The sequence below is a fragment of the Mangifera indica genome, chromosome 11, assembly GCF_011075055.1.
Source record: "Mangifera indica cultivar Alphonso chromosome 11, CATAS_Mindica_2.1, whole genome shotgun sequence".
Taxonomy (NCBI): Eukaryota; Viridiplantae; Streptophyta; class Magnoliopsida; order Sapindales; family Anacardiaceae; genus Mangifera; species Mangifera indica.
In genome coordinates, this window is record NC_058147.1 from 9957211 (window position 1) to 9982724 (window position 25514).

Below are 25514 nucleotides of genomic sequence, written 5' to 3' on the forward strand. Positions count from 1 at the left end.
GAGGTTGACATTACTCCTAATGACGACAGATTGAAAGTAGCGGCTTTACACCTGGAGGGTAAGGCAATTCAGTGGCATCAGAGTTTCATGAAAGCAAAGGGTAGAGCACCGGTGAGATGGGAGGAGTATGCTGCGACAATGAGAGCCAAGTTTGGCAACCAGGGATATGATGACCCATTGTCGGACTTGAAGAATTTGAAACAGGTGAGCACTCTTCAACATTACCAAGATGCTTTTGAAGAGTTATATCCGAGGATGGGAATTAGACAAGACCAGGCCTTGAGTTTCTTCTTGGCAGGCTTAAAAGACTCTTTACAGATGCCTGTAAGAATGTTTAAGCCAAAAACGCTAATAGAAGCTTACTCATTAGCAAGGCTTCAGGAAATTACATTGGCAACTGTGAATGACCAACCCCGACCTGCATTTAAAACCCCCTAAATCCTGACGACTCTAAAGAGTGCAAATCATAATTCTATTGTAGGAACTGCACAAACTAAGTCCTATAACTCTACGGGTTTACTACCAAACCTAAATGTTCCAAAACTACCACAGCCTACAAATTCCAAGTCAGCTACCAGTAGAACCTTTGACAAAAAAAGAGTAAAAGACTATGTTTTTGGTATGATAAGAAGTATACTTTAAGCCATAAATGTAGAAGGAAGCAAGCCTATGTGATACAATTGCATGTTGAGATAAAAGGTAATGAAGATATGGAAGCAATGAGTGAAATCAGGCCACAAGAATCAGTCCTAAAAGAGCATGGGTTGATGGAATGCACGATAGGAAGCCTTACAAGGATCAATGGGAGCTAGAACTATGAGGTTTAATGGAATGCACGGTAGGAAAAGGTTATATATTTTGGTGGATTCGAAGAGTACTCACAATTTTATCAGTGAGCAGACTGCGCAAAGGTTTGGTTGTCCCATTCAAGAGGTGACTGGTGTGCATGTTACAGTGGCCAATGAGCAAAAGTTACAATGTAGAGGACTTTGTCGAGGGCTGCATGTTAGCGTGCAAGGGCAGATGTTATCCATCATAGTTTATACACTACCCTTGGAAAGTTATGACTTGATATTAGAAACCCAATGGTTGGCCGGATTGAGAGATATCATATGGAATTTTGAAGCACTAACAATAAGGTTTATTGTGGAAGGACAATAATACCATTTGCAGGGAGAAAGAAAAGAAGAATTAAGTGTTCTAAGAGAACCTCAATTATGTAAACTTTTTTGCAAACAACACTAATTGGCTTCGATTCAACTATTGTGGACTGGAAGTCAAACAGACGAAGGACAATTGTATGAACTCCATGTGACAAAACCTGCAGGGGCAAGGGAATGGAAAGAATTAGAAAAATTGTTGGACACATATAAAGGGATATTTGAGGAGCCAAAAGGGCTGCCACCTTTTAGATTCCAGGACCACAAGATTATTTTTCAAGAAGGAGCATAACCTATAAATCTTAAGCCTTATAGATATGGGGGAATGCAAAAGGATGTTATAGAAAAAATGGTTAAAGAGATGTTAGAGGCGGGGGTGATTAGAGATCGTTTTAGTCCTTATGCAAGTCCAGTGGTGTTAGTTAAGAAGAATGATGGTGCATGGAAAATGTGTATAGATTATAGGGCATTGAATAAAGTGACTATCAAGGATAGATACCTCATTCCCTTGATAAAAGAGCTTTTGGATGAGTTGAGTGGGGCTGCCATATTTTCAAAATTGGATCTTCGTTCAAGATATTGGCAAATACTTATGCATCCGTCTTCAATTGAGAAAACAACCTTTAAGATACATGAAGGGCATTATGAGTTCTTGGTTATGCCATTTGAACTCACAAATGCTCATTCCACATTTCAAAACATCATGAATTGCATCTTCAGACCATATTTGAGGAGATTTGTTTTGGCTTTCTTTGATGATATACTTGTTTATAGCAAGAGTAAAATTGAGCATTTACAACACTTAGAAGAAGTGCTAAAGTTACTTCACAAGCATCAGCTGTTTGCAAAAAAGAGTAAGTGTACCTTTGGGGAATCTAGTGTTGAGTATTTGGGGTATGTTATCAGCAAGAAGGGTGTCACTACTGATTCCAAAAAAGTGCAGGCAGTAAGGAAATGGCCTGTTCCGAAGACTATGAAGCAGTTAAGAGGGTTTTTAAGCCTCTCAAGTTACTACAGAAGGTTTATTAAAAATTATGGGCAGTTGGCTCAACCTCTAACTGATCTACTCAAGAAGGACTGCTGTAGATGGTCTTCACAAGCTCAGGAATCCTTTGAGATGTTGAAGGATCGTCTTTGTATAGTTCCGGTACTAGTGCTACCTGATCTAAAACAGCCATTTCAGATTAAAGCTGATGCATCGAATGATGGCATAGGAAAACATATACCTAAATATATAAATTGCAAAGGAAGTCAAACTCTTAAAGTTTTGTCAAATGGCTTTTTAGAAGTTTTTTCTAATTGGGCAAAATGCACACACATAAACAGTTATATTTATATAAAAGTTTCTTACAAATTTTCATAGGCCAATTTATTCAATTCATCTTGGCCAAACGTGTCGTAATTTAGCATGTCACATATTTGCATTCATATTCATGCATATAAGAAAAACAAATAATGAAAAACCAATATTATCATAATCACCATTCAACTAACAAATAATGACAAACTTCATATAATCATTCAACTAACAAACCAAATCTATAAAAATCAGTTATATTACATTTTCATAAAACACCCAAAGAAATTCAAATTATATTCTAGTTTAAGAAAAACAAATATTTTGACCAAAATTCATTGAATATTTAGCGTATATTGAATGTCATATATGTATAGGATTCACCTACCTTACAAAACTCACTTACTTATGTCTACTCCTCTTGTGTTGTTACTTACATATATCTAATTTACTTTTTTCAAAATTCGACAGAAATCTACTAAAGATCTTCTATCATGAGCTATTTTTCGGTGGCTTCTTAGTCTAAAATCTACGTAGGATAATACTCAATAAATATCATATATGTATAGGATTCACCTACCTTACAAAACTCACTTACTTATGTCTACTCCTCTTGTGTTGTTACTTATATATATTCAATTCACTTTTTTCAAAATTCGACAGAAATCTACTAAAGATCTTCTATCATGAGCTATTTTTTAGTGGCTTCTTAGTCTAAAATCTACGTAGGGTAATACTCAATAAATATCATAGTACTAGAAAATAAAGTTTCATCACTTTATGTGGAATGAGATTATCATTTTTTGTTTTATTCATTCACAGGCGAAGTAACTCTCGTTGTTTCTATTGTAATAATTCATCTTATTTCCATCTCGTCTTCCAATATGTTTGTCTCTCTCCTGTTTTAATTTTTTGTTTTTGCTCTTTGAGCATTATATGACCTTTTTCCCTTACTTGAACTTAGGCCATTTACTTTTGAAACTTTTAGAACTCGATTCTGCAACATATACATAAGTACCAAGTCTGACTACCTTAATGGTGTTTGTCCTCTAGTTATATGTGGAAAGAACTACTAACAAAAGTCTTTATATTCTTATTGTGGATCATATGTAGCTTTAGACACTCCCACTTTTAGGAAGAGATCACTTTACAACATCAACCTATTGTTCATTTGTCAAGTTACGCCTAATTGACTTCAATTTCATAATCATATTTAACATTCTATCAAATTTAACGATTAACTACCTTTATTTGGGGATTGTAGTTTCTCCAAACTTTTCTATCAAAACCATACATATGGCATATGCAATTGAGCATTGTTGGTGCTTATATACCAAATCATTATTCATGGAACTAGTCAAGATATCGCACAAAGTGAGTCATGTTTCTTACATATGTGATGTGTGTCCATAACACATTTGTGTAATGCATCATTTGGGTCTCTATCCCTCAATCAATTGTTACTCTATCTTATCATAATTTACGGCCTCTAAAGCCTTTTGCTTATTTAGGATATTGTGCATTTTAAATATCATATGTTAGAATTTCTCTATTTAGTATCATTTTCATTCAAAATGTCATCATGTCCTAGGATGTTATAGGTTAACTAGATCACAGAAACATATATTAGATACAACTTAATCAATGCAATCAAATACACATCAGTTATCATAATTACGTATTAAAATTTAAAATATCTCACGTAAGGCACAAAATTGAAAGTTCACTATATTCTCAATCATCTTCCATGACTTAAATGTTTAATAATTTAAAATTCAATCTAATTACACTAATATGAATTTTGGATGAAAATTTCACTAAATTCTACTAATCTCAAAATTCTCATATTTCACATATATTAAATATACAATACAATAAATGCATCATTTATTATGACTAAGACCATTTCATCGACCCATATCATTCTCAGAGTCATTTTATCTAAGATAAAGTCTCTATAAATTTTATGGTAGATCAAATATCTCGTATTTCGTTAATTTGTGAATAACACCAAAACGATGGGTTTTCTCTCATACATTATTAAGTATCGTTTTTTAGCAAGCAGTAATGCATCCATTCAATCCCAAAAGTTTTTCAGATTTTTATCTCGAACAAGATTATTGATTATAGGGCTAATAGTCATGTATGGATATTATTAAACTATGTACTATCTATTTTCCAATTAAGAGAGTACTACTAATTATATATATAGTCCTAACATACACTATTAGATCATCAGATGATCACATCATAACTTAATGTGATGATCCCTAGTAAAAAGTCTTGCATGAATTAGAAATATATATTTTTGAAACACCAAAATGTGTTTTCAGAAGTCAGAATAAGGCATTACATATCTTCACATGTTGTAGGACCCATGGAACACATTCCATGCATAAATCCAAGCATCACAGAACTATCAAGTGCCAAAAAATGGTTTTACGCACCCAAACATGTCGAAAAGAGTCACGTGCCAAAATATGATCCTACATGCTTTCGTGCATCATATCGACATCACACGCGCCTCTACATGTTGAAACAATATATGCACACATGTTCATGCATCGAGAGTGAGCCATATGCGCTGGTAGAAGATTCTCACACATTGGCATGTGCTTACATATGTCGATGACTACAAATTGACCATTGACCATTGTTGACCAATCAAGCTTTGGTTGTTGATCGATCAACTAACCTGGGTGGGCATTAATCTGTTCAAGTTGAACCTGATTGACCACGGGTTGACCCGTTGACCAAACAAGTTAGGTCATCAAGTTTTGCCAACCCGATTGTAACGAAGAACCTTAACTTTTTTGTCCAATTTGTCATTTCCAGCCAATTATCGGTGGCAACACTATAGGGTTTTTGAAGCTCTGTAGTCAGCCGTTCTTCTCGAATAGACAGTGACCTCCAATGTCATCGGAATCCGACAAAATGGTAGCTTGAATGGTGTTGCATCAGTCACGACTTTTGGCTCTAAAACTGTTAATTCAAATTAGATTCGATGCAATTTTTCAATTCAAGACATGTATAATAAGTCCAACAATCATTCTAGCACGTTTCTAACTTCCATTTTCATGCAATTTTGGTCCAAGTTAATTCATGTCCAAAATGAATTTTAATCAAAATTGCAATCACAAAATCAAAATTCAAATTATAATTTTGACAATATACATAATTTAATTCACAGAAAACATGGTATAGTCGTAACATATGCTCTGATACCAATGTTAAAAACAATTTAACATACCAAATTGAATTATGTAAATCCTGTAAATATCAAATTCGATGTACCTAGCTTCGATTTTGCAACAAAACTCATCTGAATACAGCACGAGGTGTTGAGGTGAGTCATTTCCACAACTCATTTACCCACGTACTACATTCCTTTTGGGAGATGAGATCTCTCTGTGTTTTTTATTCCAGAGAAAAGAAAAATTTTCTTCTATTATTAAAAATAGCATCATTCTCTTTGGGGAGGTAATTTGAACTTTAAACAAGAGTCCAACTACTAATAAAAATTTGGCAGTTAAACAAACTGGATTGGGTTGACCCATGATGGGTCAACTCGAACCCAATATAGAGGATGCAAAAGAACCTACCCTAATTGGAACTTTTCTTCCAGCATCTCATATGTTGGCCCGACCTTAATCCATGGCTTGAAAGTAGCCTGGTATGTGATATAGAGTAATAAGAGCTCCAAAATAAGACCACATTTACTACATGGAAGGTTTGAGGGCGAGGAGGTGTCTTGGATAATAATAATAATATTATTATTATTAATTAAAAAATATTTAATTAAGTAGGATAAATACTAGTGATTAACTCAAGAAGATTAAAATATTATTATTAAGGTATTTTGGGTAGCTTTGGCTAATTGAGAACCTAGATAGTTTTCTTTCAAATATTAATAATATTTGTGCTCGACCTCTAAATTTGACATCAATTTTGTTGTAATTTTGAGAATAGACAAACTCAATTTTGTGAAAAATAAGAGTGAAAGGGGTTTGCTGACTTAGTGACTTATAGAAACTAAAGAGAGATGATAACCTCGAACATAACAATGGCCCAAAATTGTAAATTGACTAGTTCCAATAAACTTATTAAGCTAATGATCGACCAAGAAAAGGAATCGATTGAATATGAAATTTACCATGTTGAATATAGCAATTAGGAGGGAGAATACGGAAATTTGGGGGTTAAACTAAAAAGTTTTAATGACTTTCAGTTGTCAAAACCCATTTGTCGTTGGGTGATTTGATTCAATTAATAACAAAGATAAATTGAGCAATGAACAAAAAGAAAATGTGAAACACAATATTAATTTACACTCAATAGTCTTTTAAATAGCATTGAGGTAGATTCCAAGGGTTAGTAAAACTAATGAAACAATATAACTTTTAAGATAAAAACTTATATTAGAGTTTCTTTTATACATGTGAAACTTTGACTTATCTAATGTAGTGATTATTGATCCGATCGCTATGTCCTAAGTTTACTCATCCAACAAATATTTTATTGTTACTTAAACACAATAATTATTTATATATACTAATTTTTTATCAAATATAATAATAATTTATATGTAATAATCTTTCAAAAATTTATCTTGGTGCAATCGGTAAGAAAACAGAATTACTGGTTGGATCAGAAAATATACTTTTCAAACTTAAATGGGAAATTGTAGGAAAGTCCGGGCGGGAAATCTGAATTTCGGCTTTTAAGATATCATAATGAAGACCGCCGTTGCCCTTTTTGTGAATATGATGAAATGAATCAAAAACAGAAATTGGGCCGACTTCGGCCCACCATGCAAGCGTCTTTTGGTCTACTTAGCATCAGTGTGCCCTAACGGAGAGAAAAATACACATCTCGATTTCGTTTGTTCTGTAGAAAAAATCTACAGCTATGGCTTTGAACAATGGCCTCAGATCAGCCTCAAAGCTCGTCTCCTCTTCTCAATCCCTTCTCTCCAACTCAGGTCACTTTTTGTTTTGTGATTTTTCATTCTTTAGATTCAATTTTATCAGCCGATCGATTTATGTTTTGTTCTTTTCATTCAACTATGGAAGGTTTTGCCATCATTTTTTTTTTTTTTTGGCGCTTGAACATAATGTGCGAATCTATTAATTGAAGGATTGTTCACTCTTTGCGTTGCGATTGAGTTAAGATTTTAAGGATTTGTTCGGGATGATCATACGCGTGATTAAAATTTTAGAAATGAGTTTTCTTAATCAAATTTTATTTATTTAAGCATTATTCCTAGTTTATTTTTTGGTTGGAATTATGAAGATTCGTTGACTGAAATTTTCATTTTTGAAAATTTTGTGGTGGTTATGCTTAGAAAAAAGGTGTTAAAATATATATATATATATATGTTGTAAATAACCAAACAATAGTATCCCAAAAGGAGCATAATTTCCTTGGTGATTAGATAATCTGTAGAATAGTTAAAAAAACAAATTGTTCACACTGATGCTTTAAATCATCAGTGAAAACCAGTGAAATGTAAAATCTGCTTCAAGGCTTTGAAAATAACGCTTAACGAATAGAAAATGTACCTTTTCTCAATAATCTTTAAGAATTGTTAGTGCTTTAAATCAAATTTGTAATAATCTTGTGTTTGATTGTCTGGTTATGAAATTCTATGATGGATCTGTCTGAATTAAGGTGTATTGACAGTGAACCGGGGTTTCCACTCAACTGGGGTGAAGAGGATGGGAGGACACGGGCATGATGAACCATTCTACATGCATGCAAAGCACATGTATAACTTAGATAGGATGAAACATCAAGCATTGAAGATGTCTCTTACTGTCTTTACTGCCTTCAGCATTGGTGTTGGCCTTCCTGTGTATGCTGTCATTTTCCAGCAGAAAAAGGCTGCTTCCAGCTAAGTCACAATGGTTTTATTTTCTTGGTTGCAATAACAGAAATAACTCGGAAACACAGCTATTGCTGATTGTTGTTAATGATTTGAGTTGATGACAATATTACAATTTTCAGGGGCTTCCCTTTTCTTTGCTCTACACCCATTTTGTTAAATGTTGATAGGATTTCTTATATTGCTTTCATAATAATGTCAAATCTTGGATCCAATTTGGATTGAATGTTGGGTTCTACCGATGCTTGACATGTATTCTTATGTATGTTGTTTTAGAACCAAATAATGCATTGATCCCCAGCAATGGAGAGGTTGCTCTGATTTTTACAGGCGCATGTTGTCAAGGATTTTTACCCCGAGGAAATGAAATTCCTGCTGGAATTCTTCGTCATAGTTATAGAATTTGCCTTATCAGCGAGTTGCATATTCTATGGATTACGGATGACTGAGGTTCAGAATAGACTGATATATTTAGCACCGTTAAGTCTTTGCTGGAGATACTTCTTTGAGGCTTTTCTTCTGGTATAATTTTCGTTAATCTTATTATATAGACAAACTGCCAGAAGAAAGCCTTCTGTAGTTTAGCTTAAAATATAATTAAAGCAACCCAAGTCCACACCTTGAACGAGTGGTATAATAATTTTGTCATGGAGAGAACGCCAAGTACGGAATAAAAATTTGGTTCTTTACCATATTTCATTAGTAACAAACAAAGCCTGGTCTGTTTAGACGTTAGGCCAAATAAACATCTGTTAACATTTAATTAAAAAAATTAAAAAAATTAAAATTTTATCATATTTTATCTTTTTAATTTAAAAAATTAATAATTTATCTTAATTTAAAGTTTAAAAAATGATCATTTTTTTCTTGTGGGTTTAATTTTTTTAGTTACTACTTTTCAACATTATCTCCAACCGCATACTCTCCCCCAGCCTCTCATCTCATCTTCAATCTCTCTCATCAGAGAAGTCTACTCATCTTCATTTGAAACGAATCTTCATCTCCAATGAGAGAGACTAGAGACTAAACTAGAAAGACCGGAGGGAGAGGAAAGCCAAGGGGGAGAGAGACCAAGCCAAAGATAACGCTGAAAATTGGTGATTGAAAAAATCAAACCTTAAGGGGGAGCTAGTCACTTTTCAAATTTTGAATAAAAAAATATTATTAACTTTTTTAAACTAAGAGAATGAAATATAATAAATTTTAGTATTTTTTTTAATTTTAGTTACGTAGAATTTTTACTTTTAACTCTAACAGAAATTTTTAATAAAAGAGGAGGTATTTAGGTTTTTAAAATTTCATAGATAAAAGTTCGGAATTTAACCAAAGCTTGGGTAGGAAAAAACCTTTTAGCCTTAACGAAATTAGGAGTCAGGCTTCTTTTGAAACCATGTTAACTCACATTTCTTAACCAAACCATCTATCAAACTGGTGAAGGGATGGTTCGAACCAACCAGTGGCCTGATTAAGTAAACATTAAAATTAACATTCAAAATAATTTTATATAATTAACATTAAAAAAATAAATCTCAATTGTTTTAGTATAAAAATAAACTTAGTTTAATAGTCTACATGCTTTAAATTGATGGGTTAGGGTCCAATCCAAGTTTTTACTCAGTTAAACCACAAACCGAGGCAATTCAAATGGTTAAACTAGTGTTTAATCCGGTCTAATTCTCAAAATAGTTTTTCTTAATCGGTGCCGATTCGACCTGTCCAACTGCCCATTTTGGACCAGTTTTTAAAACCATGCTCACACCCAATATTCAATAACGTAATGTAGGTCAGAATTAAGATTTTGGACACAAATGATAAAATTGATCAAGTCATACCAAACGTAAGAAAGAGATAAATATAAGTGCAAGTTCAAACTAAATTAAGAAAACCACAAACCCTTAAGAAACATCTTTCGGAAATTTTCAATTAGTTAAAAAAGGAGATAATCCATCCGCATATCTTTTCATAGAATCAAATAGTTATAGCATGTCGTAAAAATTGTAGAAGTTTAGGGTAAATAAAATAGGAGCAAAACGAAGTTTGATCCTGCACTAAGACAATTGACAAGATCCAAAGTTTGGCAGTTTATGGTCTACTAAAATTTCAGAAATAATAAAAATTCCCAAATGTTAGTTAGCCATTGCTTTACCACTAGAGTTTATGATGTGATGAGTAATTATATATTTACTCAATTTCTCTGATGTCATTTCTTTTAACATAAAATGCATTAGGGAACAGTCCATGTTTCTGGTTTGATTTTCACTTACTAGGTGTGAACAATGATTAGGAAGTTGCTTAAACAAATATGATACCGTTCTCCTTAATGGTATCAAGAACAATCCCAAGTTTACCTTCTATCCGCTCATCCTTCCTCGGTTCATATGACATTGCATATACATCAGCATCCTTTGATCGCTCAGCAATTAGCTTCCCTATTATTCTGCATGCATTATGATCAGTTAGAGATGGTAAAGTGTTCCGGAGATCCTTGGCATTTGTGCTAGCAATTGATATCACTTTGCTTGTAGACCGATGCATCACTTTTGCTTGAATAAATCTCCTAGAAAAGAAAACATTAAGTAAAAAGGGCCTCATATACATATCTGTCCTTTGTTTCCATGATTTCCTGTTGGGTCTCTTTGCAAGTTCACCCTGAGATCTTCGAGTCCAGGCAGCCTGAATAAAAGAATCCTGAAGGAAGTTGCATATAAAAGAATTAGTTAATTACTTAATTTCATCCTTGGTTTAGAAAAAATTGGCATGTAACTTATTTTTAGAAGGTCCAGATGATTTACTGCTAAGATCTCTCAGCATCATACAAACACCCGTGATCGAATCTGGTCATTACCAAAGATTGAAAGATTTGAAAGAGAGGACCACTACAATTGTAATACTTCACAACTAGTAAAATAATCAACCAAAGCTGAATTGAAAATTGTTCTTTTGGAAATCAACAACTATACCATTCAAAACTATGATTCCCCGAGTAGCCAATCACAAGAATCGAGTAAATATTTATGTTGAATTACATCAAGATCGGTTTTCAACGGCCATGAGGATGCACTTCAACATTTTAGAACATAGTGATTAAAATATTAACACTTATATACGGAGATCAAAGCTTCAGGTTTTCAAACTAATAGTTAATTCTGTATGCATTGCTTGAAGATTAGAAAAGCCTAAATCAGACCTTTATAAAATTCAATTCAAATGCTGATGCTCATTACTGTAAAAAATTCTACATATCAAATGAAAAAATGACTTCTTGAATCAACACAGAAATACATTTGAAAATAACTTATTAGTACTTGGTGATAAAAAAAAGAAAGGCATAGCAATTACAAAATTGTGAATCCAAAGCAAGCATAAAATCTATCACAAACGTCTCTCGTTCCAAAACAAAATGCCCACAAAATAAAATTTTTATAAAAAATCTGCAACACCTGTACCATACACGAGCTCTAACTAGTTTAAATAGCGCTCATTTTTAGCATTCTGAAATTAAAATCTATATCCAATTACTCCTCATTTGAGGACCCTCAAATTTCATCTATTCAACCTAAATCTCATAAATTTCTCATACATCAAAATGCTAACTAATTCCAATTACTAAATGGGGATACAGTTTTTGATGGGACATAGAAACATAGCTTAAATTTAGCATTTGTTATAGTATTTTTCTATTCAATGAATTAATCAGAGTATATACGAGCAGTTAAAAAAAAAGAACCTTGAGTTACGAAGAATGAAAAAACTAGAAAATTGTAATTAAAAAGAAAAGAAAGATACCTTGTTGACGTTGTTGCTGGAGTGAATGGGGGGTGGAGATTTGACGTTGATGGAGATACTGAGAGTGGGAAATGAAGAGATGCATGAAAGAGAAGTAAGTTTAAGTTTATCAGACGTAGTTGAGCGACTGGGGGGCAACCCAAACGAGAAAGAGGAACAAGACGAAGTAGACGCCATTTATTCGAAGGAACCAGCAGCTGAATTTAGTCCCTTTTACTTTTATAGTTTGATTGGACTGGCCCAACAAGTTTCAATGGGCCCCAACCATTGTTTCACTGGGCCTAGCCCAATTCTATCACCACCCAAAAAATTATTTGAATTTTTTAGAAGTATATCAATAAAGATAAGCCACTATAATACTAAAAAAAAAAGGATAAATTATTATATAATTAAATGTTATTTGATTTTTAATTTAAATTACTTAATTACATAAAACTCAAGTTAATACATAAATAAAAATAGCCTTCTTTTATATAAAATTAAAAATTAATACAAAATAATAACTAGTGATTTGTGTTATAATATTAAGGGGTCATCATTTCCTTTACCAAAAGGTAAGTTTTCCAGTAATCGTTTTGGTTGCTAAATTATGGAGTAACATTATTTATCCAATCATCTTAATGCAATGTTGCATCATGGTACATCAAGTAAATTACATGCTAATAATGCAGCCATGCAGACTTTGGAAAATTGTATTAGAATTAGCATGACAAGTGAACATAAATAAAGCACAGCTCCCTAACATAAAGAATACAAAGACAAGTGAATCCCAAAATGTGTCCATGGGTAAAAATTTTTATCCACTCCAAATAGTCTTCAATAATGAACACTATATTTTGCTTCATTTTCCCCATTGAAGGCTCATGAAACTTCTTGACAACAATGGCATTCACAAGATAATGCCACTTCTAAAACTTTAAACACAAACAGCAAAATGTATCTTTTATTTGGTAAGTAGAGACTTCAGTCTCACCTTAGCAGATCCGATTGTACAGAATAACTGAATTTTCAAAATCTGATCTAGAAGGATGATGGATCCGAAAGAATACCGTTTTTTATAATAACATTTTAGATTTCTTTTAGTCTTCTGAGTTTGTTCACCATCCTTTTTTCTTCAAATTTTGCTTTTGCTCTTGCTCACTTACACTGTTTAGCAAGTCCAGGAAAATGATCTTTTAATTACTGGTTTCATCTGTTTGTCTTCTTCCAGGGAAATCATTCCTAGGTGTGAAGGATCCTCCAACATCATCTTCGCCACTAAATATCCTGCAATCGACCACGTTTGGTACTTCCTTGCTTGTTTACCAATATATCTTCCTAGCGTCCCGTCATAATATTCTGGCCAGCTATCTTTTAGCAAACGGGTCTCAGCAAGATCAATTGCTCGCCTTGCAATTTGTGGTCGCCCCGTCTTGATGCAAGCAGCCGTTAGCAACCACAAAAGCACTGCATTTAAGATAAACGCAAGAAAATTTTATTGTTGAATTATGCAAAAGCTGACAACCATTAAATTTATATTTTTACTACAATATTCGAGAAAAAATAAAAGATGCTTGTGAATCCAATCTCCTAACCAGTAGTTTAGCGAAAGAAACAAGGTAGAAGAGTCAATCATAAGAAATGGCAAAAGAATAGTAAACAAGAGAAAACTTCATCAATTACAATCTGAAATGAACACATCAAGCACTAGTCAAGACAAGACCATCATTATTATATAAAATAGCTTGTACAGTAATGAGGCTTGGCATCAAAACAGAAATAAATAATTAAAAAGGAAATGTCTCACATAATGACACCAACATTCTCACTGCCTGTTAATAAGTACCATAAAAATCTTACCATATTTCTATGCTCGTAAGGAAACTTCACCATGCAACTAAATTAGGGACCAAGATCATCTAAACCAGCAAGCAGAGCTAATTAGTTTATTAAAGCTGGTCAGCCTTAGTTAAAATATTCTGGCATTAAACCATAACCTAATTATAAAACAAAATCAATAAAAAGGACTATGACAACTGTCCTCAGGACCTCAGTATCATCCAAAAAGTGTGTCCCAATATTAAACCATCAACTTAAACACATCAATGAGGAAGAAACAGACCTGGCCAAGAACCCCCGTTATGGTAACTCCATCTAGTATTCTTGGGGTCACAACCAGTTACTATCCGCCACTCGTGACTTTCTATAGCAGGATAAGTTATTTTTACTGGCATCTCACCAACCAGCTCCTCCCAACGTGCTTCAATAAGATCCATAATTGCCATTGATTGTTCAGGAGTTGCAAGCGAAGATAGAATCGCAACACAGTTACCTAAAGCGAACCACCGGAAATCCATCCTTGCAGGACTCACATTGCCAATGAAGTAGCCACCACGTGTTGGCATAAAGTCAAAAACCCACTCAGGGATTGAATCAGGTATAACATTAAATTTATTGACAGCAGTGTGAGAGTATTCCTCAGTTTTGTATCTGTATATGTCATTTAGTTGTTGAAAGTCAAGCCAGAAGTAACTTCTCATGTGATAACTCAAGGCATGCAAACGTTTTACAATTCGCTCAATACATTCTTTCCCTTCAGCATCATGTTTAAGCAGTGTCAAAGCACATCTTAATGCCATAAAGAAAAGTGCTTGAATTTCAATAGGATAACCATAAATACCCTGCAAAAATAAATTTAAATAAAAAACTTTAGAAAAGAATAAAATTAGTTGAAACTTAAAAAGTGAAGAGAATCCAATAACATTAAAAAAGAAAAAGTGATAGCTAAAAGTTGAATAACATTCAGATAATGGTGAGAACATTAATGCTATCTCTCATTTATTTATTTATTTTATTTAGGAGGAGCAGCACAAACTAGAATGTCAACAATAGAATACAGTTCTATATAACCACTTGGCTTCTGCAGTCTTTGTTATGGGGAAGTTCGACATGGCAACAACACTTAGATAATTTACTTGAATAAATGGCTATAAGACAAATATTGAGCTGAAACTTGTGGCTTATTCTTATGGATATTATGTTCATTTTTTAACTTATTTTAATAATGGTGACAAGCATTAATATTTCTGCATCAATTGGACAGTCTAAAGTGAATAACACAAGAAAACTCTCTGTCAATAGAAAAAAAACTGGCATTGCTTTAAGTGCATTTAAGACTTCTTGCATACAGTTACTTATTCATGAGAAATGTTTTGATAAAGATGTAATTTGGGTCCCCTGAACACATTCACCGTCCAAAAAAATGAAAACAAAACCAATTATTAAATGACACTTTGAGCAAATTTGGAAGAAGTTTGTGCTAGTATGGCATAACAATTTAAAATTATAAATGTAACAAGAAAGAAAAACAATAAGAAATATTTTAAACATTCAATGTTGATGGGGAATACACAATAGCTTAAGAAATGTTTACAATGAAAAATATAAGAATAAAAAAGTTGATTGTCAACATGACAGTTGAAAGTATGAGACAAAAAAAAACAGTAACAGCATTACCGATTTAAAGAATGATAAAAAAGTCAATGAATTGCTACTTATACAAATACTGTTGAAGTCATAGGGGACAGGTGAAACCTGTAAGTTTTAAGTAACAGTTGTTGAATTAAAGGTTGCAATTTGATGAGACATTTACATTTTCCTTCACATAAGCATGTGTTGTGATTCTTTTGAAAATTAGCAAATAAAGCTGACCATATAGGCCCCATAATTCTTTGAATTTTATGCTAACTTATTTTTCCTTGAAAGTGTAAGTGAACTGTTTGATACTTTTAGTGGCATAAGAAAGTTCCTTCTCCCCATGCCCACTCATCATCAAATGCAAGTTCTCACACTTAAGTATCAAGTACAGAGGTGCAGGACCAAAAATTAGAATAACTAAGAAGAAGAAAACAAAAATGATAGAACATAAACACAAAAGTTATCCAGCAATATGCAAATTAATTTAGCTTTTCTTCAATTCACAAGAGATCAGGTCCACGACATACTTCAGACACAAGATGACACAATCCTATTGATATGATTAGAGTAAACATCACATTAGGGGCAATAAACAAGCACAATCCTTTTTGGGTCACACACAATCCTGTTCTCAGTCACAAGAATTTAGTGCTCATTAGGCATTATAGCTGTTGTTCATATAAAAACCAAAAAAAAAAAAAAAAGAGAGGTTAATTAATCAAAATGGAGTATTTATACCATGAGTGTTAATATTTAGCCTAATTATTGAGACATTATAAATAAGGAGTGTATCGTCAATATTTTGCAGTAATAAGATCATTTGTTGCTTTAAACTGTATACATATTTAAATCAAACCAAGTACTCAAATCAGCAAGCATGGTCCTAATCAACAAGTCAAAGTAATTCTTTATAAAGGTTCAACGATTCACACTTAAACTTGACATGCAAACAAATTTAATAAAATCCCAGACAAAAAATCATTAGATCCAACGACAGCTAAAAAAGAGAAATCACATGCACAATTCACACAAATCTAAATAAGATCATGATGGAAGCTTACCATTCTTCGATCAATCATTGAGCATCCATCAGCACAAAGCAGTGTCGGAAATGTATCAAAACCTTCTGACAAACAGAGTGTCAACATCAGCCTCATCCCCTTTTGACATTCTGGTCTCTCTGCCAAAGATAAATCCCCAGTTGACTTTGTATATGCACGAAGCAGAATAATCCACCAGAAACCGGAGTCAACTGGAGCAACTCTTCCAATTGCACTCTCACCAAAATCTGCAACAATAGTATCTATTTTCCGAACCGGATCATGAAGAACTTTGAAGCTAGCTGGCATTGCACCTTCTCCAAGCTTAAATCGGTCTATTCTTTTTTCCCATCCTTGAAGTTGCAGAGTCTTCAAGAGGAAGTTCTTCACTATATCAGGCTCACCATTCATCAAAAAGGCCAGAGCACTGGGCACAAAATCTCGAACAAAAACCTAAATTAAAAAACATCAATTTTAAATAAAAAAGTTCCAATATTTACTTGAACAAATAAATGTGAACTTAACAATTTTAAATTATCCCCAAAATATAAGGGGAATAAACCATTCAATTCAACAACTCTTATGTTGTTGTAGTTCCAAATCCATCTTTCACTTTATCATAATTAATACACCATTTAACTTCAATCAGAGTTTCCAACCATATATCATTCAATTCATCAGCCTTTATAACATAATGGTTTATATGACTCCTTGAACTCAAATCATAATAATCAATTCTACAAAAATCTCTCCATGTTTTCTAAAATATGGAATACTTCAGACAGATTTTAAGCAAAAACAAATATCAAAATTAAACTAGAAAAGTTTCAGTATCATTTACTTGGACATATAGTTTTGAAATCCCCCAAATCACACCATTCAGAACTTATAAAATTTTCATGATCCACTTAGAAGAAATAATTAAAACAAACTAATTTGCTGTCAGTCCAAATTCATAACTCTCTATCTGGTTTATCAAAAGATAGCATATTTCACACAAACCATAATCTCTAAAATAATCAAAATCCTACCTGATCATAGTTCAGAACCTCTTCGGAGGCATGATCATATGCAGCAATGGTACCAACAGGCTGACCCCTGAAATGCACAAGGGACCTTCTGAGAGCCTCCCAGGCCTCAGCCACCATGGGATGGGGCTCAAACGAGTTCCTAGTAGAGGATGCAGGCGTGTCCAGCCCTGACCGGCCCCCAGGTGAGTAAGTGCTCTCATAATTATCAAGGCCTCCACGTGCTAAGCCAATGGAAAGCTCGCTAAGTGACCTCTCATCAAATGATCTCTGCCTCTCGATGTTCAGCCTTGGCTTATCAAGAAGGCGCGACAGATCATAGTCGTCCATTTCAAATATTGAACAATGTGAACTCACATTTTTCAGTCCCAATTCCTCCATTGCAAACTATGCCTCCTGCAGCAACTCTCACATAAATCAAACAATTCAACAACGAACACTTGATAATATTATTACCCTAATACATAAAAAGTTAAAAAAAAAACTATTTTTAGAAATATTGAAATCTTATTCTATTTTTAGCACTATTAACTCATATTCAGCAAGTCTTAAATACAACACTAAAGCCTAAATGGATAAGAAATCTGCATTTCTCAAGCAAATTTTAAAACGAAAAAAAAAAATTAAATGATTCATAAGTTGATGTAACTTTTTCCGCTTGTCCTAGCTGCAATATTTTCTCTTTCACGAAAATCATCTGCTTATTATTTCATATTTAAAAAAACACGCATTATATTATAAAAATTCAATAAAACAGAGCAAGATCTACAATCAAGAATTTGCCAGAGCGAAGAAAATTGACTCAGATCTGAGAAAAAAAAAAACAAGTCGAACCTGAGAAAGCGCAGAAGGAGTGAAAGAGTTTTTCGACCGGCCCTTTTTCCAGAGAAGGGTCGGCGAAAGAGAGGAGACGAAGGAGGCAAACGATAATAAGAGAGAGAGAAGTGGAAGAAGAGAGAAAAAGGAAACATGCTGAGAAGTGGTTGTATTTATAGTGAGACAGGGGAGGAAGCTAAGACCATCAACCAGCTGAATCCAAAATGCTGTAAGTAAGAGACAGATGGGAGAGAAGGTGGGTGACTGGGAATAGCCGGTGGGAGCACGAGGAGAGATATGAGAAGCGTCGACGTGGAGAAAACGACGCCGGTTCTGCCAAGACGATTGGGATTGTTTTATCCGTTTGACTAATAAATTTTGGTTGGGTGAGATAATCAGAATTTAATTACGTTAATTAAATAAGGCTTTGTTTTGATTTTGGCTGTACAAGCAAGGTTGTTGGGGGTCATGAATGACCCATGGCTGAGTCTGATGGGAAAATACTAATTTAATTGGCCAAACGACTATTTCCCACCCAAGGTTTAGCGTTTTCTCAAAAGTCCCCCCTTTAACTATGGAAACACCAAACACCCACCCATGGCCAGTTAGATTTAACCAAACCCTAACGGTGGTAGGGGTAAAATCGTCATTTTAGCTATAATATTAAAAATAAACTAAAATAGAATCTATTTTGCCCCCCTAAACTTTAAAAACTGAAATTTTCCCCCCGCCTAAGTTTTAAAAAATGGCAGTTTCACCCTAGGGTTTGGTTTTGAAATCTCCGACGACCTCTCCGACTCCGTTGCCGACGGCCGCTCCCTCCGGAAGCAACCTCTCTTTCCGACGATCTCTTTCCTCCCATTTGGAGGTCCGATCGGTGCCCGGAGACGCCGTAGGAGACCTCTGGGAAGACGATCGTCTTCCCAGACGAAGACGACGGCGTCGGCTTCGTCTGGGAAGACGAAGAACTTCGTCTTCCCGACGAAGTCTTCGTCTCCCACGGCGTCTCTGGGCGCCGATCGAACCTCCAAATGGGAGGAAAGAGATCGCCGGAAGGAGAGGTTGCTTCCGGAGGGAGCGGCCGTCGACAACGGAGCCGGAGAGGTCGCCGGAGATTTCAAAACCAAACCCTAGGGTGAAACTGTCATTTTTTAAAACTTAGGCGGGGGGAAAATTTCAGTTTTTAAAGTTTAGGGGGGCAAAAGGAGATAAAATTTTCAGCCGTTAGGGTTTGGTTAAATCTAACCGGCCATGGGTGGGTGTTTGGTGTTTCCATAGTTAAAGGGGAGACTTTTGAGAAAACGCTAAACCTTGGGTGGGAAATAGTCGTTTGGCCAATTTAATTCATACAACTTTGAGATATGCATAGGCCAAAGGACTAGTTCCCACCCAAGTTTAAGAATGCTCTCTGAATTGTATTCATAGGATTTGAAAGTTCAAAATTTTATCCATCTATCTAAAATTTCAGTTAGAGTTAAGACTAAAATCGTTATTTAATAAAAAATTAAAAAACTAAAGTTTTATTACGTTTGCCCCTCTCAATTTAAAAATTTCACATTTTTCTCTCACCCAAAATTTGAAAAATCAACATTTCTCCTTTAGGGTTTACAAACCATCATCAGAGCAGACTGTCTTTTATCACGTTAGCTCTCTTTTTTAGTTTATCTCTCTCTACTGATAAAATCTAAAACACTAGTGGAACCAATTACCTTTGACAAAAAAGAAATTGTCTTCATCGGAGTGTTTTCATCTCGGATGAAGATGCCATCAGAGGTCTCAAACGAAGACGACGTAGTTGTCTGAGACCTTCAATAGTCATCTTCGTCAAAGAAAATAGGTTTTGTTGATGCTTGAGATTTGATTGATAGAGAGAGATAAGCGGAGAGAAAGAGCCAATGTAGTTGGAGAAGACAAATTTCATCATCTCCAGTAATGATTTGCAAACCTTATGGGGGATATTAATTTTTCAAACTTTAAATGGAGAGGAATTGTGAGATTTTTAAATTGAGGGAGGTAAAGGTAATAAAATTTTAGTTTTTTAAATTTTTTATTAAATAATGATTTTACCTTTAATCTTAACTGAGATTTTAAATAAATGGATAAGACTTTAGGTTTTTTAAACTTCGTGAATATGACTTTGAAAACATATCTAAACTTCGGTGGAAAAGAGTGCTTCGGCCATCTGCTTATAAAGAATTTTGAGTTTAATTGGTAATTCCCTTTAACCTGCTCAAATATTATTCCTTTAAATATTCCTTTTACTTAAACAACAGCGCCACCCCCTTGGACTTTACTTAAACAATTATGCAGTTAGATTTTACTTGTCATCAATATCTAAATTTATATTTTATTTAATATGATAAATAATAATTTTATTAATAATTATTATTAATCTTTGATTTATATATAAATAATTAATAAATTATAATATCTTTTATTACAATTTATCATTAATTTTTATTTTTTATTACAATTAATTATATTTTTTTTTTATTTTTATTTTTAATAATATAATAAATAATACAATATTTTCAATTAATCTTAAGACATGAATAAATACATTCATGCCTTAAGATTTGTGTTTGGCCATCGGTCGATTCGCTAACTTTTCGTCTTTCTTCGATAAGTTGTTGTTGATGGATGGAGAGAGAATTGGGTTCTCGGCCAACTCCGATCATAGGAGAAGAAGAGAATAAATTGCAAAAGTAAGGGCAAATTTCAAATTTAAAAATAAGAGAAAATTATTAGTTTTTAATATTTAGGGAGAAGGGGGAATGAGATGTAATTTTAAAAATAAAAGTAGTAATCATTGGGTGGGAATAAATCTATTGACCAATAATATTTTTGAATAATTATATCAAATAATATTTATAATATTTAAGTAAAATAATATTTTAATTTTTTATATTAAATTTAATCAAACAAAATAATAATTTATACTTATCATTTTTTATCGAATAGGTAAGCTTATTTTTGTGATAATATTTATTTTTTTAAATAAAAAATTATTTAAACTAAACACATAATTTTGGATAGATTTTGAAGGTGGTCACTACGATGAACACATTTTATGTAATAATAAATTATATAATTTAGGACTTTTACGTATTTAAAAATCTATAAATGAGATTATAAATTTAATCGGCAAAACCCTAACCATCACAATCATTATCTATTTAAACCTAATCACACTAAAATTGTCGCCCATCTAATCATAAATCTATCAAAATCAACACTCATCAAAACCATACGCAATAAAAAGAATGAGAAAGTGAAAAGACAAAAAAGTGTTGTTAACAAATTTGATCTGTAAAAAACAATTTTAATCTTTTCTATTAAAAATTTTATTAATTAGAATTAATATGATAATTTTAAAAAATAATAACAAAAAATATTAGAAATAATCTAATAATTTAACTTTTTAATATGGTGTCAGAATTTTTTTTGTTAACAAAAATAAGTTTTAAAGAAAAGTATATGATTTATGAATTGAATTAGTCAAAACTGTTTAATGACCAAAATGTAAGAAATTCAAGCATTATATATTATTATTTCATATGGTTCATGCTACAGTAGTGACTCGTGAGCATATATCAAAAATTAAAATCAAGCTTAATGTATCATTATTAAATTCTTAATCTTATTATAAAAATATAACATAACCTATGATATGGCCAGTTCTGATATCTCCAACTTATTGCAAATATTAAAATATACAGTGAAAAGATTTATTCTCACCTAACGTTTTAATTTATTATCAAAATTTTATCCATTAAATTTTAAAAATTTAAATATTTATCTATTATCAAATTTTTGTTAAATCTTTTTTTTGTATAAAAGAAAAAACATAATTTAATTAAAAATGTTAAAATAACCTCTTTAATTTAAAAAATTTACAATTTTTCATTCGAAGAAATGGTAGAAGGAGTGCAAATAATAGATTACATTTGTTTGGTCAGCAACCCCAGTAAGCCATTTCCATTTTCTGCTTTCACAATATAATTCTCTCCATAATCGACGTATAACTGTAAATAAACCAGAATTTCATCATCAAAAGACAGTAAATTTAGCAATTAAATGAAGTCAAAATCATAAACATCCACAAAAAATATACTAAAATTGATCTTTCAATTGAGTTCTTCAATGGGGAATCCTCCAATCAAAATTTATTCAAGTAAAATAAAAATGATCTAAAATTAGAAGTCGTAACAGTGACCTTTGCGTTGCCAGTCACCGTAGTGGATTGGCTCAGGGTCTCTTGACCCACCAACTTTGCTTGTCTATTCATTCACAAAATCGTCATCCTCCCCTCCAACTTCTAATCTTGGTTGTTGCGATTTTCACAGCTTGCCTTGAGGGTCTCTTCTTGTTCTTTATTGGGGGTTTTCTCCTAGTGTTGGCAAGGCTGTTCAGTCAACGAGCCAACGAGACCAAGTTTGAACAGATTGACGACTCGGGTAGAGGGAAAGGTGAGAGAAGTTTGGGTGACACTGATGTGAATAAACAGCCAAGATTATTTCTTGTCATCGTTAATCAGATCGGGATATTGTTAAAGAAGAAAAATATAATGTAATTTGTATAGAAAATTGTTTTTTTAATTAAAAGAGAGAATATAATAAAATTTTAATTTTTTTTAATTTTTTCTGACTAAATAATAGTTTTACCTGTTTTACTAATAGTAAAATTTAATAGAAGTTGGATAATGGGTAAATATTTAAGTTTTGAAAACTTAATGATAGTACTTTGATAGTGAAGTAAATCTTAGGTAGGAATATGTTTTTGACCTAAAATATAATATAGTTTTTCACTAACAGGACAGTGAAGGTACCATCTGTTCATGTTAAAACAACAAGTTGAGCTAAAATGTGTATGGACCACAAAAAGAAGAAGTTGCCAAGTTGACTTGAAATTTCACATTATTTAGTGCATCACATTTCTGGAATGAGAAGCCCAAGGGTGTTTCTGTAATTTACTATCTAATTACTTTGTGAAAATTATTCTAGTTTTCTTATTTTATTTCTTGAATACATTACAAGGCTCTTTTTTTACTGGTTCAATTTAAAATCCAACACAAGATTAATATATAAATAATTAATAGAAAGGATGAACACTAAAAATTTGATAAATAAATTATTTATGAAATTATACTTTCATATATTATGATTTTATAAGTAAAAATATCCTTGACATTTTTAAAAACAAAATTATTATGTTTTTCTTCTGCTTTAAAAGGAATAAATAAAATAAATCCCAATCTTATGGAATATTTAGGAATATACCGTGGCTAATTGAAAAATAATATTAGGGGAGAATCTATGTGAAATGACGAAATTACCCGTCTGAAGAGAATCTTCCGCAATCTAAAATGATTCCCACGTAAAGAATTACTTAGGAAGGCATCAACTCGGCAGGGCATGCTACCAACATACTTTGACCCACTTGTGAATGCGGAACCACAACGCCATGTCCAAATACTGGAAAGTCTTTCTCTTGTGCCAGAAGGTATTGATAGGCGATGACTTAATCGCTGTAATTAATTGAATTAACATGCTTAATCATGGTTAAATGACCATCCCTTAATTAATAATGATACCAACTTATATTGATTAGTCCTTGTTTCATGAAACAGTAATTATATATACACGCACGGCGCGTATATTTATAAAGTATAATTTGATGAATAGTATAAAATCCCATGAAGATTATTTTCTATAGTGTGAGACATGCGTAGTAACGTTTATGGAAATTCCATAAGACATCTTAATCATATGTAACTTAATGTTAAAATAAGTGGTTTTTAATATATAAAACTATATATGACTATAAATATATATAAAATTTGATACTTTATGAAGAGATAAAAGATAATAATTTTTTAAAGTCTTATTGGGATTTTTTACACAGTTTTTCAAAAATAAATGCTAATGCACTGTTAAACTTGAAGGAACCAGAGAATTAATTTCTTGTATTTATTGAAGGCCAAAACACTATTTCCCACCCAAGCTTTGTTGAACTAACAATATTTATCATTTAAGTTTCAAAAAAATCATATTCTCTCTTATCATCTATTCCTGCTCTAAATGTATTAAGAGTGTTAAAGAATTTTTCAAGGAGTTTTTAGAATTTTTTTTTTTTTTTTTGCCAAGTAAAGGAATGAATAAAACAAAAACAACGTTCCAAAGAAGGACAAAAACAAGCTAAACTTGCTCAATCATAAAAAGAAGACAACGGAAACTAAAGGGCAAAACCAAGACATCAAAATTTGAAAAAAATTTAGAGGTGTTTTTAAAAAATTTTAATGTGTTGGTCAGTAATTTAAAAAATAACAATTATACCTTACAAATCTAAACAAAATATAATATTTTAAGGTTAGAATATTAAATTTTTTTAAGGGTTTAAGAAAATAAATTTTTAAATAAATAAAAATATGTTTATAATTTGACTTTCAATTTTATTAAGTATCATAATTTTAACAAAATGCCGAAACAATCATGTTGGAAATTCAAATAAAAAAGAAAGAAAAAGAGTCTCACATCTAATGAATAGAATAAAAAAAAGTGGTATATAAATGTTGTGAATTGGATCTTAACACAAGCAAATTGATTTTGTGTAATATGAGTTTTAATCTTCACACTTGTAAGTCCAATATATATTTTTGATATGGTATCAGAGCACGAGCCAAACGGCAGATTTAAAAGTCTAAATGTTCCTGGATACAAGTGACAATGAGCTCAGCTATAAACCGGTTGAGCCAAACGACAGGTTTAACAGTCTAAGTGTTCTTAGATACAAATGATAATACACCTAACCATAAACCGGCTAAGCCAAATGGTAGATCTAACAACTTAGGTGTTTACACTTAAGCGGGGGTGTTGGAGACTCAAACAAAAAAGAAAAAAAAGTCTCACATCTAATGAATAGAACATAAAAAGTGGTATATAAATATTGTATATTGGACCTTAACACAAGTCAATTAGTTTTATGTAATATGAGTTTCAATCTTCATACTTATAAACCCAATATATATTTCCGACAAATCATTTCTAA

The 25514-nt window shown here is 32.5% G+C and overlaps 3 protein-coding genes across 4 annotated transcripts; 1 reads left to right on the top strand and 2 right to left on the bottom strand.

Annotated features, from left to right (window-relative positions):
• The first annotated feature begins 7265 nt into the window (after positions 1-7265).
• Positions 7266-8567, top strand: LOC123228958. Of its 2 annotated transcripts, none has more exons than XM_044654484.1 (2): positions 7266-7438; positions 8140-8567. In XM_044654484.1, exons 1-2 carry the CDS (start codon positions 7366-7368, stop codon positions 8352-8354), a joined length of 288 nt encoding a protein of 95 aa, XP_044510419.1. In that variant the 5' UTR covers positions 7266-7365; the 3' UTR covers positions 8355-8567. The 2 variants fall into 2 exon arrangements, with proteins under 2 accessions (XP_044510419.1, XP_044510418.1); XM_044654483.1 differs by having other exon boundaries at positions 7267-7438; positions 8128-8567.
• A 1937-nt stretch (positions 8568-10504) lies between these two features.
• Positions 10505-12333, bottom strand: LOC123229052 (50S ribosomal protein L18-like). Its single transcript, XM_044654620.1, has 2 exons — positions 12128-12333; positions 10505-11029 (listed from the first exon to the last, which is right to left on the bottom strand). Exons 1-2 carry the CDS (start codon positions 12302-12304, stop codon positions 10634-10636), a joined length of 573 nt encoding a protein of 190 aa, XP_044510555.1. The 5' UTR covers positions 12305-12333; the 3' UTR covers positions 10505-10633.
• A 557-nt stretch (positions 12334-12890) lies between these two features.
• On the bottom strand, positions 12891-18642 carry LOC123229838 (probable alkaline/neutral invertase D). The gene is made up of 5 exons (XM_044655820.1): positions 18486-18642; positions 17655-18047; positions 16645-17076; positions 14229-14787; positions 12891-13573 (listed from the first exon to the last, which is right to left on the bottom strand). The coding sequence occupies exons 2-5, from the start codon at positions 18030-18032 to the stop codon at positions 13278-13280; spliced, it is 1665 nt and encodes a 554-aa protein (XP_044511755.1). The 5' UTR covers positions 18033-18047; positions 18486-18642; the 3' UTR covers positions 12891-13277.
• Positions 18643-25514: the final 6872 nt, after the last annotated feature.